We start from the raw sequence: 17,440 nt of genomic DNA on the forward strand, positions 1-17,440 counted from the left end.
CACGGGGCTGTGGCCGGTGGACGCACTCAGAGTCACTCCATGGCCGAACAAAAAGACCACCAGCTGTTGGTTCCAGCCCCCGTGGGTGAGCCACTTTAGCACGTCCTTGGTCGTCCTCACCATCCGCTCGACTTGTCCATTGGTAGCCGGGTGGAATGGAGCGGACCACACATAAGAACATAAGAGAAGTCAATGCTGGATCAGGCCAATGGCCCATCTAGTTCAACACTCTGTCACACAGTGGCAAAAAATACCAGGTGCCATCAGGATGTCCAGCAGTGGGGCCAGGACACTAGAAGCCCTCTCACTGTTGTTCCCCCCCTGCACCAAGAATACAGAGCATTACTTGCCCCAGAGTTCCTATCTATACCTTGTGGCTAATAGCCACTGATGGACTTCTGCTCCATATGCTTATCTAATTCCCTCTTGAAGCTGTCCATGCTTGTAGCCGCCGCCACCTCCTGTGGCAGTGAATTCCATGTGTGAATCCCTCTTTGGGTGAAGAAGTACTTCCTTTTATCTGTTCTAACCTGACTGTTCAGCCATTTAATTGAATGCCCACGAGTTCTTGTATAGTGAGAAGGGGAGAAATGTACTTCTTTCTCAACCTCCTCTATCCCATGCATAATCTTATAAACCTCGATCATGTCGCCCCTCAGCCGTCGTTTCTCCAAGCTAAGAGCCCCAAGTGTTTTAACCTTTCTTCATAGGGAATGTGTCCCAACCCTTTTATCATTCTAGTTGCCCTTTTCTATATTTTTTCCAGTGTTGTAATATCCTTTTTTGAGGTGTGGTGACCAGAACTATACACAGTACTCCAAATGAAGTTGCACCATTGATTTATACAGGGGCATTATGATACTGCGGGGAAAATTGGGCGAAGCCGTGGGTCAAAATGCGGCTGCACGGCTTCAAGTGGGAAATTGACCAATAGAAGCGGGGCAAAGGGAGGCGCAACCACGGCGCAGCTCTTGTGTGAAATCGGTCTAGGTGATATGCCTTTGATTCGAATAATTTCCTTTCATTCTGCATATCCTTCAGCACTTTGTGCCAGAGACTCAAGTCTCTGCAGGTTATCTATATATCTAATCCTCAAGTCGCCCCCGTGCGTGCGGATACTTAAATCCGCACACCAGGGGGACCTGGGGGGGAGGGAGAGTTTTGGGCACACGTGGGGAGGTCCCCACATCTGCACAAAAATCTTAAAAGTGTGAAAAACTTCCTGGGGGGCCTTAAATTTGCCAAAAGTAAAAAAGAGCGTCCCCTGCGCATGCGCGGGGAACGCTCTTGGAACGGGGGCTGGAGTTTGCGGCCTGCAGGAGGGGCGGCGCATTCTTTCCCTCGCCCCCAGCCCACTTTGGCTTTCTGCGGGGCCTCGATCCTCTTTGCCAGCTTCCTCTCCTCTGTCGGCGTCGCCTCCCTTGTCCACGCCGTAGCGTCCCCGACCCTTCAGCCTCCTGATACGGTCGGTGGGTGGGAAAGGTGGGGCGGCCTGAGGCGGCGAGCGCGCAATCTGTTCCCGTGGAGGAAGAGCAGCCGCTGCCCCTGACTAGGCCGAGGAGGAGGGCCGTGCCACGGTCGCCCGCTGGGTCTCCCTCCGCTGACAGGGAAGGGGGGGAGGAGGACGACGCGCGTTCCCGTCAGCCGCCACCACCGCCGCTACTGGGCTCCCCGGTGCAGCCCTGACCTCGGCGTGCAGTGTTTCCCCCCGCCGCCGCCGCTACCGGGCTCCCCGGTTCAGGCCCGACCTCGGCGTGCAGTGTCTCCCCCCCCGCCGCTGCCGGGCTGCCCGGTTCAGCCCCGACCACGGCGTGCAGTGTCCCCCCCCGCGAGTATCACGGGTCCGCCACTTGTAATTTATCTATTTTCTTTAAATCATATATTCATAAAGTTACCAATCTGTGCAACTGATGTTGGCAAATGGATACAATTCATTTTGAATGACCAGTGTTGGAGTTCAGCAACTGCATAAAGAGATAATCTGAGGCATCAAGCACAGTTGAAGCTACAGACAGAACTACATGTTACATATACTTCACTGAGGGCAATTCACATGTTACACAAAGCCCTTGTCTCCCATGTCTTGTCAACAGACATCATTTGGAAGTTCCTTAGTCAATCCCAGGCATGTGAGTGCCTGATTTGGATTAGGACTGCAGCATGAGGAGAGAAGGAGATTAAGCCTCCCTCATGTGCCATTTTCTTGGAAATTTATTTTGTGCTTCTGCTTTACTTCAAGTTACTACAGATGGAAAACTGAGCTGGTGAAATTCTCTGGTCCAAATCCTGATTTTAAGAGGTTACAAGGTACTTTTGGCAGAGCAAAGAAATTCAGTATGCTGAGAATATTATTTACATGAGTTCATGTTTATGAATTAAAATCATCATTAGTCAAAACTAATATTGCAATAAAACTATTTAACTGAGACAAATAGTGGCTGAAATGAAAAACCAGCACTTCCAGTATCACCACGGAGGCGGGCGGGCAGCGTTCCTTCCCAGGCCGTCTCGGGCTGCCACCTACCTTTGCTTTCCTTGCTCCTCCCTGGCGCTGCTGCCCGAAGCAACTGAGGCTCCCGCTGGACTGCCAGAGCCTGATGGGCAGCGAGGCTCTGAAGGGGGAAGTGGAGGGATGGGGCAGGATGGACGGGGCTTTCCCGGCAAGAGGCACCCAGAGGGGCTGCCTCTGCATTGCCAGCCTCCCCCCCCCCGCTGCCCCAAGTCCCGGCCGGCAGCAGCCCTGCTCTGCTTTGGAAGAGGGCAGGGCTCAGCTAAGAAACCGGGGAGGGGGCAGGTGAGACGCCGCTGCCCCCAAAGAGAGGACGCCTTTGGCCAGCCCTGCAAGGGAGGGGGGTTGGTGGAGGCAGCCCTCGTAGGGACGTGACAGGTTAGGCTGGGGGGGAACACACAGCCCTCGCTGAGCCCTGAGCGCCCAGTCTCTCACCTCTGCCCGAGTGGCCGCCTGGTGCCATGTCCAGCCCGGAGAGCACTCGGCCCAGTGGCTCATTGGCTCGCCCCCCGCGGGCAGCCCCCATGCCGCCAGGGAATTCCTCCCTCCCTCGCTCCCGCGGCACCGGGAAGCCCAGTGTGGCACAACCGGCCACCGGTGCCAGGTGCTCGGGCGCTTCTTGGGGGCGACCTCGGGGTCAGGTGAGTCTCGGGGACCTCCCTTGCCTGGGTAAGACACCCATCCTGAGACAGCTGTGCCTGGTGGGTGAGAAGCCGTGGGGCCGCACGGGGAGACTGCCAGGCCGCCTCTCCTCCTCGTGTAGTGGGCAGCTGGGCTTAGCCTCCACCCCATCGTAGAGCCTCTCCCGGGGGGGCATTCAGGGCTGAAGAGGGCCAGTGCCGCCTGCCTCCTTGCCCACCTGCCCGCTTTCCCTCCCCAGGGGCCAGGCGGCCAACAGCATTTCCCTTGCTTCTATTTTTCCATTTTTGAAAATTGGGGGGGGGGGCGCCAGAAGGGATCCTCGCCTAGGGTGCAAAATAAGCTGGGGCTCTCCCATCTGCAAAACCACTGCAGACTCCAAACAAATGTAAATATTCAGCAATTGCGCATGAGGAAACCTGTTATCATGTAAATTGACCACTTAACATAGACCAAAGAGAAGGCGGCTGAAACAGGGGAGGGCAGTGGGTGGCACTTAAATACTCACAGAAACAATTCTACTTTTAAAATAGTAGTATCGTTTTCAAATGGAGCAGAACAAAGGTTCGTGGCAAAAGCACTTTTGGGAAGTGCAGGGCAACAGTATGCTGGAAATGGTCTGACGCAGAACCAAGAAGAAGCCCCAACACAAAGTGGCAGTGAAAGCAGGAGGGAATGCAGAATGGAAGATGCGCTCAGAAACCGAGGAAAAAGGCAGGATCAGAAAAGGCCTTAGTCTGGCCTAGTGGCAACTACACAGTCCAACCAGTGTTTCCTCTAAGCTGCGTTAGTGTGAGGTAGCTCAGTTTTTTAGTCTCCGGCTCACGCATTTTTGTCTTAGCTCAGGAAGGATGGCTCAGAGCAAACTAATCTATGCAGTAGCCAGATCGCTCACACACAACTTTAATGTCAGTAGCTCCATTCCAAACCGAGGCCTGAATCTGGATTGAAATGGATCTAGATAATCTGTCTCCTCCAAGATTGCCTGAAGCTATATAGTGAGCTTTGCTCAAAAATAGAGCGTTGGGATCCGGGGATGCCTTCTTCAGAATGGTTCACACAGCCATCTCTCCTTATATATAATTGAACAGTGGGTGCCAAAGTTCTAATTCTAAAATGCACTCCCTTAGTGTATGGCTGATGGCACTGCTCCTCAGCATATATCGCCACCAATCAGAAGGCAAAGCCCGGGTCCCGCCCACACCACAACTGCTGCGACAACCTGGTCTTTTGCATATGGAAGCTGATTGGACTTCAGTCTATTCCACACCTCAAACTCCCCCCCCCCGCAAGGCAGTTGGAATTCTCAGTAGCATAACATACCTCATAGGGTAACAATGGTTACCACTCTCCAGGTGAGGGCTACAGATAACTCAAACATACAAATGCTCTTCAGGTAGCAGAGATCAGTCCCTCTGGAGAAAACAGTGGACTCTGTCATTAAACCCTGCTGAGGTCGCCACAGGAAACTGACACTGTTTGCCCAAAGCCAGAGCACTCTCCCAGAGCCTCTTTCTAGATCCCGTTGTATTTATTTCCGCAACGGGTATTATTTCTAGTCTCTTATAAGGCAGTTGGAACTGCACCCTCCCACAGAGAGGCTTTTAGTGCCTTCTGGACCCATCCAACCAACCCAGCCCAGCTTGATATCAACAGCCACAAAGGGCAAAATGGCCGAGTCCAGACGTGGTGGGCCACTCACTTCAGAGCAGCTTGTCCCCTTTATATGGCCTCACCAACAGGAAGTCTTCCATATGACTACGACCAGACTCCACTCCTATAGCAGCCTAAGACTGAACTGTACTAAATGAGGAATCTGAAGTCACGGCAGATACAAGTGCTTTTACCCTCAAAATGCATCACCAAAGCCTCGTAGACGGCCAGTATGTTTTCCAGGTCTACATTTTCTGGGAAACACAGAAAGTGGCAGAAGGACAAATGTACTTGCCACTAAAAGGGCTTTTGAATGTTTATACTGATTAGTGTGCAAGTGTCAAAGTCAAGTGCATTTAAATGTGTTTTTATCAGATTTTTAAACCAACTGCCATACAGGAAGGCAGATTTAGGAAGAAGACAGATATATCTCCTGAGAACGGGTTTATGTTTTCTGCACTCGGTAAGCTGTCTGTCACTGTTGTTGATTACATGTACCTAACTCAGACTCCATGACACCTATTTGTCTCTCTCCTCGTGCTTTGAATAGTCTTTTTAAAATACATTTTCCCTGGGTCCCTCGTATATTATCCATTTTCCCCCTCTAAAATCAATCATTTTAATATTTTAAAATATTGCTTAGTGTGAAGGCGTGAGATTGAGGATTGGCTGCCTTGTATGGTAGTCCTCCTTTTTCATGCTGGTAAGCACCTTCCAAATACAATTTCCTTCACCACCCCTGCCCCCCCCCCCAACTGATGAAGTTAAGAGAAAACCTTGCCAATTTCATCTGCTTTCTTTTCTTAAAAAGGGAATGTATAGGCCTACTAGACAACAAGTCACCATCTTAGGCAACATGGTCTGAGTAGCAAATAAGTGTGAAAATAAAGACAAGTTTATGGATTATGCATCCACAAGCCATATTCCCTCTATTTGCTAGATATCTGTCTAGCGTATAGGCTTAGTCTTACAGAGGAAGCGTCATCTCACAGGCCGTCTTAAGTAGGACTTTCCCCTCTGTCTGGAACATTTGGAATATGACTCTTGCCCAGTAACTGTTGAAGAAACCAGTCACACCCGCAGGGCTTCGACGTCTTTGCTATGCTCTCAGTGATCATTGATCAGATGAGCACTTATTAAATTACGTGGGACATTAAAGCCTTATTAGCAGCTTAAGCATAGACTCTTAGCCATAATTCCACATTTAGCTCTACTGGGCCATTTTCTCTGATTAAGAAGATCTGATCGATTAAGGGTGTGTCACTGTCTTCTTCAGAGGCTACAGGAAGAAATGGTGCAATCCAGAGAAAGTAAAGCTCATTTAACGCTGCTTCCACATGGGGATTTCCACCCCCACCCCCCATGGAATGCAGCATGCTCCTGCATTTTTTAAGAACTTCCATACAATGTCATGTTCTTTCCAAGTATGGCTGAGCAAGAGCAAAGAAAAACCTCCTTTGCTCCGACTTAAAGAAGGGGCTGGTGGGGTGGCTGAGGGCAGAATGTCTATAATGCAGACGCTGCACCCACAGCCAGCTTGGGGAAGGAGCTAAGCTCCATGTTTCTCCCCTCCCCCCTACAGCCTTTGAATAGGCTTTCCCCTTCTGTTCACAGCTGAGCTGTGGTGCCCCTTTAATTGTGGCACAGGTGTGAAGAAGAAAGAAGGGGGTTGCTAGCCTACAGGGGACCCAGTGGTATTGTCACTGCATCAGTATTTTTTTGCACTGATACAATGGAGAAGTAGGGGCTCGGACAGCAGCTAGTGGTGCAAGGGGGGAGCATGTAAATACCATCCTCGCCCATCTCCATCCTGCTTGCTGCTTCCCCAGTGGGTGAGAGGGCTTTTCCCAGTCCTCTTGAGGAAACAGCCTAAGCTTCATTGACATCAGCCAGATGTAAAATCTTAACTTTGAGCTTGGGTGATTCTGATCTTAGTAGAAATTAAACATACTCAACCTTATTTATTTACAACATTTATGTATCTTGCCTTTCTGCCTGTATTGTGCGTGTCAGTCAGTCTGGTAATGAGATTTCTGTTTTGTGTCTTGCTGAAGAAGCAAAAGTACCCAGGTAGAGAAAAATAAACCTTCTCCAATTGCAATTAGCTGTTCAGTTTGATTAGTGGTGAATAGTAAGGAAACATTGAAAAGCTCTCAATTCTAAACTGTGCCGTGTTTGAGAGGGCCTGGGGGGAAGCATTTGTTTAGGTACTTACTGAAACCATCTAGATCAGAGGTGTTGAACTTATTTGTTACGAGGGCCGGATCTGACATAAGTGTCACTATGTCAGGCCAGGTCATGTGTGCCATAAAGTGTAATATGAGCTGAGTGAGTGTGAGCTAGCTCACAGTTCTTTAGCCTCTGGCTCACACATTTTTGTCTTAGCTCAGGAAGGATAGCTTCAGAGCCAACTATGCAGTAGGCAGATTGCTGGCTCACAACTTTAATGCCAGTAGCTCACCAAGTAGAACTTTTGCTCACAGGACTCCACAGCTTGGAGGGAGCATTGAACATGAGGTACTGGAGATATAAACTTTATATTAAAAAAATTCAGATGCTGAATGGCAATAGCAGGCTTGATTGGATGAGGTGTGATATGCAAGAGGGGTAGTAGAGGTGGAGATAACAGCATTGGTAATGAGACAGGAAACCTAGGTCTCCATTTACTTCAGGAGGATTCAGTCCAGGAGGATGCAAAGAATAAATGGACATAAGGCTGAAGATGTGAACAGTGACTCATGAGAGCTCATACCCTACCACAGATTTTGTTTGTCTTTAAAGTGCTACTGGAATCTTACTCTTTCTTACTGCTATTAGAAACCACAACATTCAAAAAACAGTGGAGGAACATTTTAACCTTCCAGGACATTCAGTTGCTGACCTAATAGTAGCAGTTCTTTTACAAGGGAATTTCAAAAGCAGATTAGAAAAAGAGACTGCTGAATTGCAACTGATAATGAAGCTCAAGACAATGCATCCTCCTGTACTGAACTGAGACCTAGGTTTCTCTCGTTACGAATGCCTGCTATTGTCATTTGATGTCTGAAATCACTTCACTCTCCGAGATATAAGGAGAGATGGATCCACGCTCTCTAGCTGTATCTGAAGAAGTGAGCAGTGACTCATGAAAGCTCATGCCCTGACACAAATTCTGTTAGTGTCAGTCCCCAGTCCAGTTACACTCAATAACTCTTGCTTTGTCAGTGATAAGTTTATTGGAGCATATGCAAGATCCCAAAGTCACCGTGTTAGAACTGAAGTATTTTGGCGGGTGCAACCATATTATAGAAAGTCAAACAAATCCCATCCAACCCCCAAGTATATGTCACATCCACACTTCGCCTAATTGCCATGCCAATCAAGGGAGATATATGCCCTGGTAATCTAGAGTCCGAGATGGTACAAGGATGTACACACCCCGGCTTGAGAGGGTTATGCTTATGAAAAGAACGAATTAATTTTGCAGCTTTTATGTGCTGAAATTGAACCCATTCATTATGGGAGGGGTCAAAGTCTTTCCACCTAACGAGGTAGAAGAGGCGCCCCCATCTTGATCTCAGAATCTATAATCTCTTCTACTTTGTGATGAGCCTCCCCATTGATCATCAGAGGCGGAGGAGCTGGAGGACGAGGTTTCCATTTTGAGGGTCCAGGATCTTTCTTCGACAAACTACAATGAAACACAGGCTGTGCATGATGGAGGGTTTTAGGCAGTTCCACCTCCACAGCCACTTTATTGACCACCCTCACAACTTTGAAGGGTCCAATATATCTCCACCCCAACTTTTTCCCTTGCTGCACACCCTGTAGATGTTTAGTGGAAATATACACCGAGTCCCCAGGTTTCAAGTCCCACTCTGGCCCCCTGGTTTTGTCAGCATAGCGTTTATAATCCTCTTTGGCTTTGTCCAAAGTTTTTTGCATGGTAGCCCACCCCTGAGTTATGGTGGACCATCCCCTGCCCTGCCATCCAGATGCGAAGGTTTCCATGCTCTGGCCCTAGCGAAGCCACCGTAGGCGGGGGGGCCCCTTCATCTCCATGTAAAGCCTTGAAAGGGGACAACCCAGTTAAGCTATGTACAGAGTTATTATAATTGTATTCCACACAGGGGAGAAGCTCTGTCCAGTTGTCCTGCTGATAATTTGTGAAGCAACGAAGGAACTGCTCAACCACTTGATTAACCCGTATGGTTTGCCCATCTGTTTCAGAGTGGTGAGCGCTACTATACCCAGTACCTGCAGGAGTTCTTTCCAGAATTTGGCTACAAACTGGGAGCCCTGGTCGGATATGATCTTCCGGGGTAGTGAATGCAGCCTTACCACATGGTGCATGAAGAGGTTAGCTACTGCTTTAGCTGTAGGCAGTTGCTTACATGGAATGAAATGGGCTTGCTTCAAAAACAGGTTGACCACCACCCAGATCACTGTTTTGCCCTTACTAGGTGGCAGGTCAGTTATAGAGTCCATGGAGATGACCTCCCAGGGATGGTCAGGTATCTCCAGGGGGCATAAAGTTACTAGAGGTTTCCCAGGTCTCCTCTTCCCCATCAGACATGTTTGGCAAGACTCCACATACTGGGATATATCTCCGCATGTGGGGCCACCAGAATTGTCTTTGGATCAGATGTAAAGTCTTTAAATAACTATAATGCCCTGCCAATTTAGACTCATGCCCATAATGGAGGATATCCCCCTGTAATGTGATGGGCACGAACAGCCTTCCATCCTGGTACAAGCACCCATTCTCTTTTTTGCATCAAGGAGGCCTCCTTGGAAATGTCCGCTTGGTCTCCATCAGTGAGAGCATTTTTAAATTTACCAACCCACGAATCATCGCTACTCTGTTGCATCTCTCTTGTGTGGCTGCATATCACCACCGCCCCCCCCAATTGAGAGGGGGTGAACATAGAGTCCACCACTTCCTCCTTTTGGCTTGCGTGTTGTTGGGAGGCGGGACAGCACGTTGGCGAAGATGTTAGACTTTCTGGGGAGGTGCTGGAGGGTGAATCGAAACTTAGAGAAAAACTCCACCCATCGGAGCTGTTTGGTGTTAAGGCACCAGGGTGTGTGCAAAGCTTCAATGTTTTTATGATCTGTCCATACCTCGAACAGCACCCTGGCCCCTTCTAACCAATACTGCCAGGTGGAAAGGGCAAGTTTGATGGCTGCAGCCAACACAGCCCAGTTATGTTCTGTGTTGGGAAACTTTTTAGACACATAGGTGAGGGGATGGAGTTTCCCATCTTCCCCCTTCTGCAGGATTGCCCCCCCATTGCCACATCCGAAGCATCCACCTGGACCACAAAGGGTTTATTTTCGTCCAGATGGTGCAAAATGGGCTCAGAAGTGAACAACTCTTTGAGGTTATTGAAAATCAGCAGACATTTCAGAGTCCAATGCAGCTTGGCACTCAGCTTTACACTCTCTGGACCCTTCCCTTTGGTTTTTAACAAGTACATAAGGGGGAGGCTCACCTGGCCGAAGTTTGGGATGAAGGGGTGGTAGAAATTGGCGAACGCCAAGAATGACTGTAGCTGCCGCCTTGTGCAAGGGGGGTCCCACCCCAGCACATCCCTAACTTTGTGGGGGTCCATCCCCAGCCCACTGGCTGAGATCCTATAGCCCCAAAAGTCCTCCTTGTGGAACTCGCATTTAGACTATTTGGCAAAGAGCCGGTGCTCGTACAGGGTCTTTAGAACCTCCCTCACCAAGGTCACATGGGAGTCCTTATCTTGTGAATATATCAGGATCTCATCAAGATAAACAAGCACCCCCTTGAACAGGTGCTTGTGCAACACTTCGTTTATTAAATTCATGAAAAACCCCGGAGCCCCGGCAAGTCCAAACAGCATGTCCAGGTATTCAAACTGGCCCAGGGCGTATTGAAAGCCATTTTGTGCTCATCCCCCTCCCTGATGCGGACCCGAAAGTAGGCATCTCGTAAATCAAGCTTGGTAAAGATCTTTCCCTGCGAGACTTCTGCCAAGAGGTCCCTAATTAGTGGGAGGGGATAAGCATTGGTCATGGACACTGCATTCAGCCCCCGGTAGTCAGTGCATAACCTCAATCCCCCCTCCTTCTTTTTCCGAAAGAGAACGGAGGCAGTGAATGGGAAGGATTTTCGCCAGATGAACCCCCGGGCTATATTTTTATCAATTAATTTGCGCAGCTCCGCCTTCTCGGCCAGGCTCATTGTATACATTTTCCCCTTAGGCATGCTATGTCCAGGCAGACCAGTCTAAACTAATAAGGTATATGGGTAGCTGCCTATAGAGGAAAGAATCCAGTTGTTCCATACTAATCAGGAATACTGGCTGTCCCCTATCCTTAGCTTTGGGACCACAAAATGTGAAGCACGGGACCAATTTTTCCATCCTTCCTTGTTTTTCTTCACTGCACAAGTGAATGATGTGAAAGTCTTTGTCAGTATGATGCTGCAAAAGGTGATGCAGTCAGGAGAACCCCTTGAGATGGATACCAACCCTCTTTTATAAGTTAAATTTTACTCAGGGCAGCAAAATAGCTTGGGTGGCCTTGACTATTTTTACTGTCTCCTTCAGAGAGAAAAAAAGACAAACATGATTCAAATTATTGCATACAGGCTGGGAAAAAACCATGAATTTTCAGAAGGGGATCAGGAGAACGCCATGGGACTATACACTCCTTTCCTCCAGTCTCTTCCTTCTCCATTTTAAATTGTTCAGCATCCTTCCATATATACCACACACCCATAAACATATTTAAGGCTAGAACCGGAGATGACGCTGATTAGCTGTAAGCATGATGAACATATATGCTGATATACTGTAAAAGTGGAAATCTATAGAAAAAAGGCAAGAGTAGGCGTTTATATTTATTTATTTATTTATAATTTCAGTTTATAATGAGTTTAGGGCTTGGGTGGGATTGCATGATTCCATAATTTGTTCCCAGTTTCTTCAGCCCTGGTTGAATGGTCACTATTGTTGTCATCTGTACTGAACAATAACATTTACTATATGATACTGGGCTTCAGTTTTTCCAAAACAATTAGAAAACTCTCTGAAATTTGAAAAAAGTTATGTCTACCACCCTGTTTCTTTTGTTTTCCTCATCTTCGTTGCAGATTAAAAGTTTATCGAAATCTATGTTTACTCATGCTAAAAAACAAAATTCTGTACCAACATAACCCAAATTTTGTGCCTTGAAAAATCTCATGTTTTCAGAGAAATACAATGAGTGGGAGGCTGAATTAAGTCTGTGGTTGCTTTGGTAGTATGTTAGATAAAAGCAGCGTTTCCTGCTTCTCTTTGATCCTTTTACTGCTGAGGTTTATTTAATTTCTGGATATCACTTTTTGACATATCTTTCCTCTGAGACTAACATTATGTTCTTTCTCAGACTCCTGCAAGCTCCATACAAAGGCAGGCAAATGCTTTCGGAACTGCAGTTTTCCTGTATGTTATATCCCCTTCTACTGGGCGCAGTTAGCTGGTGCGTTCATACATCCTAGTGCTGCTGCTCCTTGCTGCAATGTTTCATAACTTCCAGAAGCTGAGAGTTAGGAATCTATTTCAGTGGTAGTCATGGCTTGCTGCCTTCTTTAATTATACCAAGAGTTGGGGTGGTGTGTGTATGTTTTTGGTGTGAGATTATGTTTCCCCTGGAAGGTTAACACTTTGTTTTGCTTCTCTTCAGGAAACTTTTCATGATAACTAAAGCAAAAACAACCAGATCATGACATCAACCCCTGATTTTGATCACTTGGCGATTCAGCAGCAGTACAGTCGGATCAACGCTCGCTGGGAAGCCTCCGATGATGAGCTGGACAATGACAACAGTTCAGCCAGGCTCTTTGAAAGATCCCGGATCAAAGCTCTGGCAGGTAGCTGCTACGTTGGCTTTGGGAGGTTGTCCTGTCTTTGCTGGTTATCAACTTCCCTCCTCTTTGGGGCAACATCACATTCATTGGGAGTTTTTCTTTCCTGCTGATCCTTTCTTTTTCTAACAGTTGTCTAAGAGCATGCCCTATACCACGTGAGAGCCACCAAGCCAAATGTTTTGCATGTGGCCCTTACACTGAGGCCTGCCAGGTTCCTGACAATATCACTCCTTTTGCTAGGACGAGAAAGGAGTTTAATCAAGACCCTGATTGCCTGCTGTGCTGGGCTAGTGTTGTATAACTATCTAACGGTAACACAGTGAAAGCAAGTTTGATAAAAAAATCACAGCACGAAGACTGCAGCACTCCGCTAGGCTAGTGAGCTGTGATTTTGTAGAGTGTAAGCTTGCATAGTCCTGTCTTAGAACTTAAGTACTGTATATATTATTTTAGTCAGAAGCTACGAAACTCTTAGTCACTGGTCACCATGAAGGTCCTGCTCAGACGGGCAGCAAATCCCGCCATTGGCCCAGCTCCAATTTGATCCAGATCTTTTTTATCCAGCTTTGCACGACCAGACAGCTCCCCTTACAGCACACGTACTCAATGGTGGATTGTCCACCTGAAGGAGCCACGCGGTTGGGTTTTTTTAAAAAAATTCCGTTTGCGCATGCGCATCCGCGCCTCAATGTGTTCTTGTTTTTCTGCGCATGCGTGGAATTGAATGGTTAAAAGCACCACCAGCAGTACCTCCCTCTAGGTTCAATTAACGCAGTTCATAAATTTCACGGGCCCTTCAGAAACATGAAATTGTCTGGAACGTTTGAGTGGAGCTCTGTGGCTGTTGCGCGTTTACGTGTTTATGCGCATATCGCTACGAGTTTTTTTAAATGGCGGCTGGAATCAGACCATCCCAACGGGAGGATTGCGTGCTGGAACGATCAGACGGAGGAAAGTTTTTTTAAATGGCGGCTGGAATCAGACCATCCCAACGGGAGGATTGCGTGCTGGAACGATCAGACGGAGGAAAGTCCGCCATTGGCCTGTCGGCAATCAAAAGTACCGGATTTTCACCAGTATCTTTTAAGTACGGCTAAATGGGCTCATCACGGAAGCAGCACCTTTCCCAGATGTTGCTGTCTGATCGTTCCCTTTAAATCCGCCAGGCATCCATGCCTGGGGCAGATGTAAAGACCCGTCTGATCGGGACCATAGACAAGTATTTAAGGTCCCTGCCACACAGCAGAGAAAACACTGGTCAAAGTGTGGCTAATTAGAGCCGCACCAAAATAGAGACACTGCGGGTGGGATCCCATGGATCCCGTGAGCCACGCGCCGTTGCTCCCCGGCACGATCAGATGCCGGGGAGGAAGAGATGAGTGGGAGGCTGCCGAACTGCGCATGTGTGAGCATGTGCAGTTCGGCCAGGGGCCGGGGATGCGCCGGCGGCAAGACGCGCCGGCGATCCCACAGCCAGCCGTGATGCGGACCTACTGGATGAACCACCTAGGTAGGTGGTTCATGTTTGCTGCGGGGCTAACGGGGGAAGGGCCGGATTGGGAACAGGCCCGCAACACTTCCCAGATGTTGCGGTGGGATCGCGCCCGTTTGCTGTGCCCCCGATCCGGCCCACTCCCGACCCAAAACCCCTCGTGAGAACAGGGCCTAAGAATCTTAAAGACTTGAACACAACTTTACAAACAATGATGAGAGGATAGGCACACATTCCTTGCTGTGATCCTTTGTCCCATCTATCTCTGCCTGTTTCTGCTACTGTGAAGGCAGAAGAACAAGAAGGTGTGTACATCAGTAGCAGCCACAGCACGCCTCTGCTTTGCCCCAGCTGGGGAGACATAGCAATGCACTGCAATGGCTGCCAGACGCAACACTCTTACAAGAAGAAATGAAGAGTGTGGGTTCAACAGCTATCTTGCTGCATTGTGCTTTTAAAAGCAAGTAGGTAACAATAGGAAAGGGGGCATATGCAGGGGCACTTGTTTAATGGCTTAGCAGAAATCAGAGTTGCCAACAAGCCTGAAGAACAAACTTTAATAGAGGCTTAATAGGAAGTTATTTACCATGCAATGTTATTTATCTCCATGCCATGAAAGGTGCCTGTTACCCATTTTCTAACATGAAGCCTCTGTTAAAGGGACGGGGCATTCCCCCCCCCCCAGGCCTGCTGGCAATCCTCATCTGTGCTGAGGAGCACCTAGAAGGGAAAAAGCTGGCCTATCTGTTACCTGCTGAGCTGCGTAGGTTCCGGCATAAGAACCATAAGGAATGGATGGAAGTTTGTGACACAAGTTGTGGAAATTCCTGTTTAGGCTAGTGAAAGGCCTTTTGGTTCAGTGAAGCAGGAGCTCCTGCCCCCAGATGCCGGAGACTCAAACAGTCATGGGAGATTTAGTGCATATGCTGACTGTACAATGATTCTTTCTAAAAAGTAACACTGGCTTTGCTGATGTCACCTATTACTCAGGGCCACCATGTTGGCAGTATGGTAGTAGTGAAACTCTTATGCTGGATATTCCTTCCTTCCTTCCTTCCTTCCTTCCTTCCTGCCTGCCTGCCTGCCTGCCTGCCTGCCTGCCTGCCTGCCTGCCAGAATTCAAAGGCAGAAGAAGCCACACTGATCACCTAGTTTAGCAGCCTTGCAGGTGAATCCTGGAAAATCTCCTCATGTTATTTCTGCGTTCAGACTAAAACCATAACTTGTAGTGAAAAATGTGCTCCAAGTCTGAGGGGGGATGCCAAATTTAAACCACTGCACATTTAAACCCATTTTAAAAATCTGCTTAACTGCCCTGACTTCCAGTCTAGAAATACTGAAGATTGTATCCCTATGAAGGCAGCTTTAATAAAGGATCCTCAGCAACTTTGCAATATTATGATACCACCTGTTATTCTTTTAGGGAAACTATAGCACTTAAACCAGTTTAAATTAATTGTATAGCTGTCAGCTAAAGATAGAATGGCTTCTTCAGGCAAATTGTTCAGTTAACCATGGAGTACACTGCTGAAGGTTTTCTGTGGTAAGCAAGATCCCGCTTTCCATAGGAAAATGGAGACCAAGTTGGTGGGTTAACCTGACTATAACAGGTGTGTCTGTCTTTTGAAACTGCATGTACAGTCCCAGTTCCCTAATGAAGTCTTGAATCTGACACATGCCTCAACTCTTAGCAAAATCTGAAAAATCTGAACAAGATGCCAAGGCCATGCTGTGTAAATATTACTCTTCCTAGTTCTTTTTTTGGCATTCAAATGTGTAACAAGCAGGTAGCAATCTTTAGCTAGCATGACTGTGAAGATATATCAGGGGAAAGGAAAAGGGGATTCTTTCTTGATGGGTTCTAAGATGAGATAATAAAGCAATGACAGTTTATTGATGAGTATAAAATAGACCACTTCAAACGTTAAGTTTTTAGGCATACCATTTTTTTTTAATGAATACCTAAAAATCTAAAGTGTGAATGCAAAAAAAGTATGTTCACAAACATACATGTGTATACTATTCCCGGACTTGTAATTAGCTGCAGCATATAGCATAACATGGGGAAAAATAGCTCTGAGAGATGTGATTTCACAAGGTACATGTTCTATGTGGCTGCATGGTCAATATTGCTTTGCTTGGATTAGTTATCCTGGAACCCACATTAACTGATGTATCTGTGAGGGCAAACGGGTAGCTAAAGTTCATTTTTTCTGTCAGGTTCCACAGCAAGTAACTCTCCACACACATTTCCTATGAAGCGTTATGCTTTATTAGAGTACAAAACTGGTACCCTATCCACAGGATTATTGTCAGGAATGACTATGGGGCGGAAACATCCCTACATATAGCAGGACGAGGTGAATGGCTAAGCAAATGAACTCCGAGCGCGCACGGGCGGGAATTCTCCCGGCGGGAGATTACATAATGCAGCAGGAGACTCGCAGGGACTCATGAGAGCAGTAAGATTCACACCGGAGGTGGAACGCAAGCCCTCCCTTCCTCCCAAGGCCAGACAGCGCCGTCTGGCAGAGCTGGGTCCCACGGTCTCCCAAGCAATGTTTACTGCAAGCGGCTGAGCTGCGGGAACAGGGAGGGAAACAAGCAAAACATGACAGCTAGCTGACAGGGTGATTAAAAGGTGGATTGTTCTTTGAATGAGAGGGTGAATTATTGTGGATCCTGTGTCTGAGGGAAATGTTCAGAAGCCTGAATTTGACTGTGTTCCAGGTGGTGTTTGTTACTTCAGATGAGTTCAAATAGTACCTTACTGTTACTGTCTGTTATTCTGATAACTACTGTAGCTATTTTAATTTCTTTGACACATGGCTTCAGAATTACATTCCGGAAATTCCAGCCTTGGAGGCCTGATACTCAGCCTGACATATCGCATGTCTCTTCCCAGAAATTGACTTCACTCCATACTGACAGTTCCTCTGTTTTCAGATAGGAGAGCTAATGTGTCACCTTCGTTTTTCTCTCCCTCAAGATTGTTTCCTGCCTTCCTTTCCTTACTCTTACAGAGAGGGAGAGATAAGAAGAGGAGGAGTGGTGAACATTAACACATTCTACATTAAAATAAAATGATTGTCAAACATCGCTCTTCTCCGTTTGCCATGAATGCTGGGGGAAAGGGAATTCCTTAGGTGGGGGGAGCGAGTGTGGAGTGTGTGACTGCGCTATCTTAAGAGGCCGTAATTCTTCCAGGGAAGCCTTCCTCTCCCAGATGAATGTCCTTGGAACTTTTGGTGCCAGCTTGCTTGTGTAGATAATGGGATCGTATATT

General features: G+C 47.6%; 1 protein-coding gene across 1 annotated transcript in view; it reads left to right on the top strand.

The window, feature by feature from the left end:
* SPTB (spectrin beta, erythrocytic) overlaps positions 1 to 17,440 on the top strand; it is a 114,243-nt gene that overhangs the window by 5,590 nt on the left and 91,213 nt on the right. The window contains exon 2 of the mRNA XM_015414511.1: positions 12,479 to 12,665. Within this exon, the coding sequence (XP_015269997.1) occupies positions 12,518 to 12,665 (148 nt within the window). The 5' untranslated portion in view covers positions 12,479 to 12,517. The remainder of the gene's footprint in view (positions 1 to 12,478; positions 12,666 to 17,440) is intronic.

The sequence above is a fragment of the Gekko japonicus genome, unplaced genomic scaffold (assembly GCF_001447785.1).
Source record: "Gekko japonicus isolate JY-2015 unplaced genomic scaffold, Gekko_japonicus_V1.1 scaffold446, whole genome shotgun sequence".
Lineage (NCBI taxonomy): Eukaryota > Metazoa > Chordata > Lepidosauria > Squamata > Gekkonidae > Gekko > Gekko japonicus.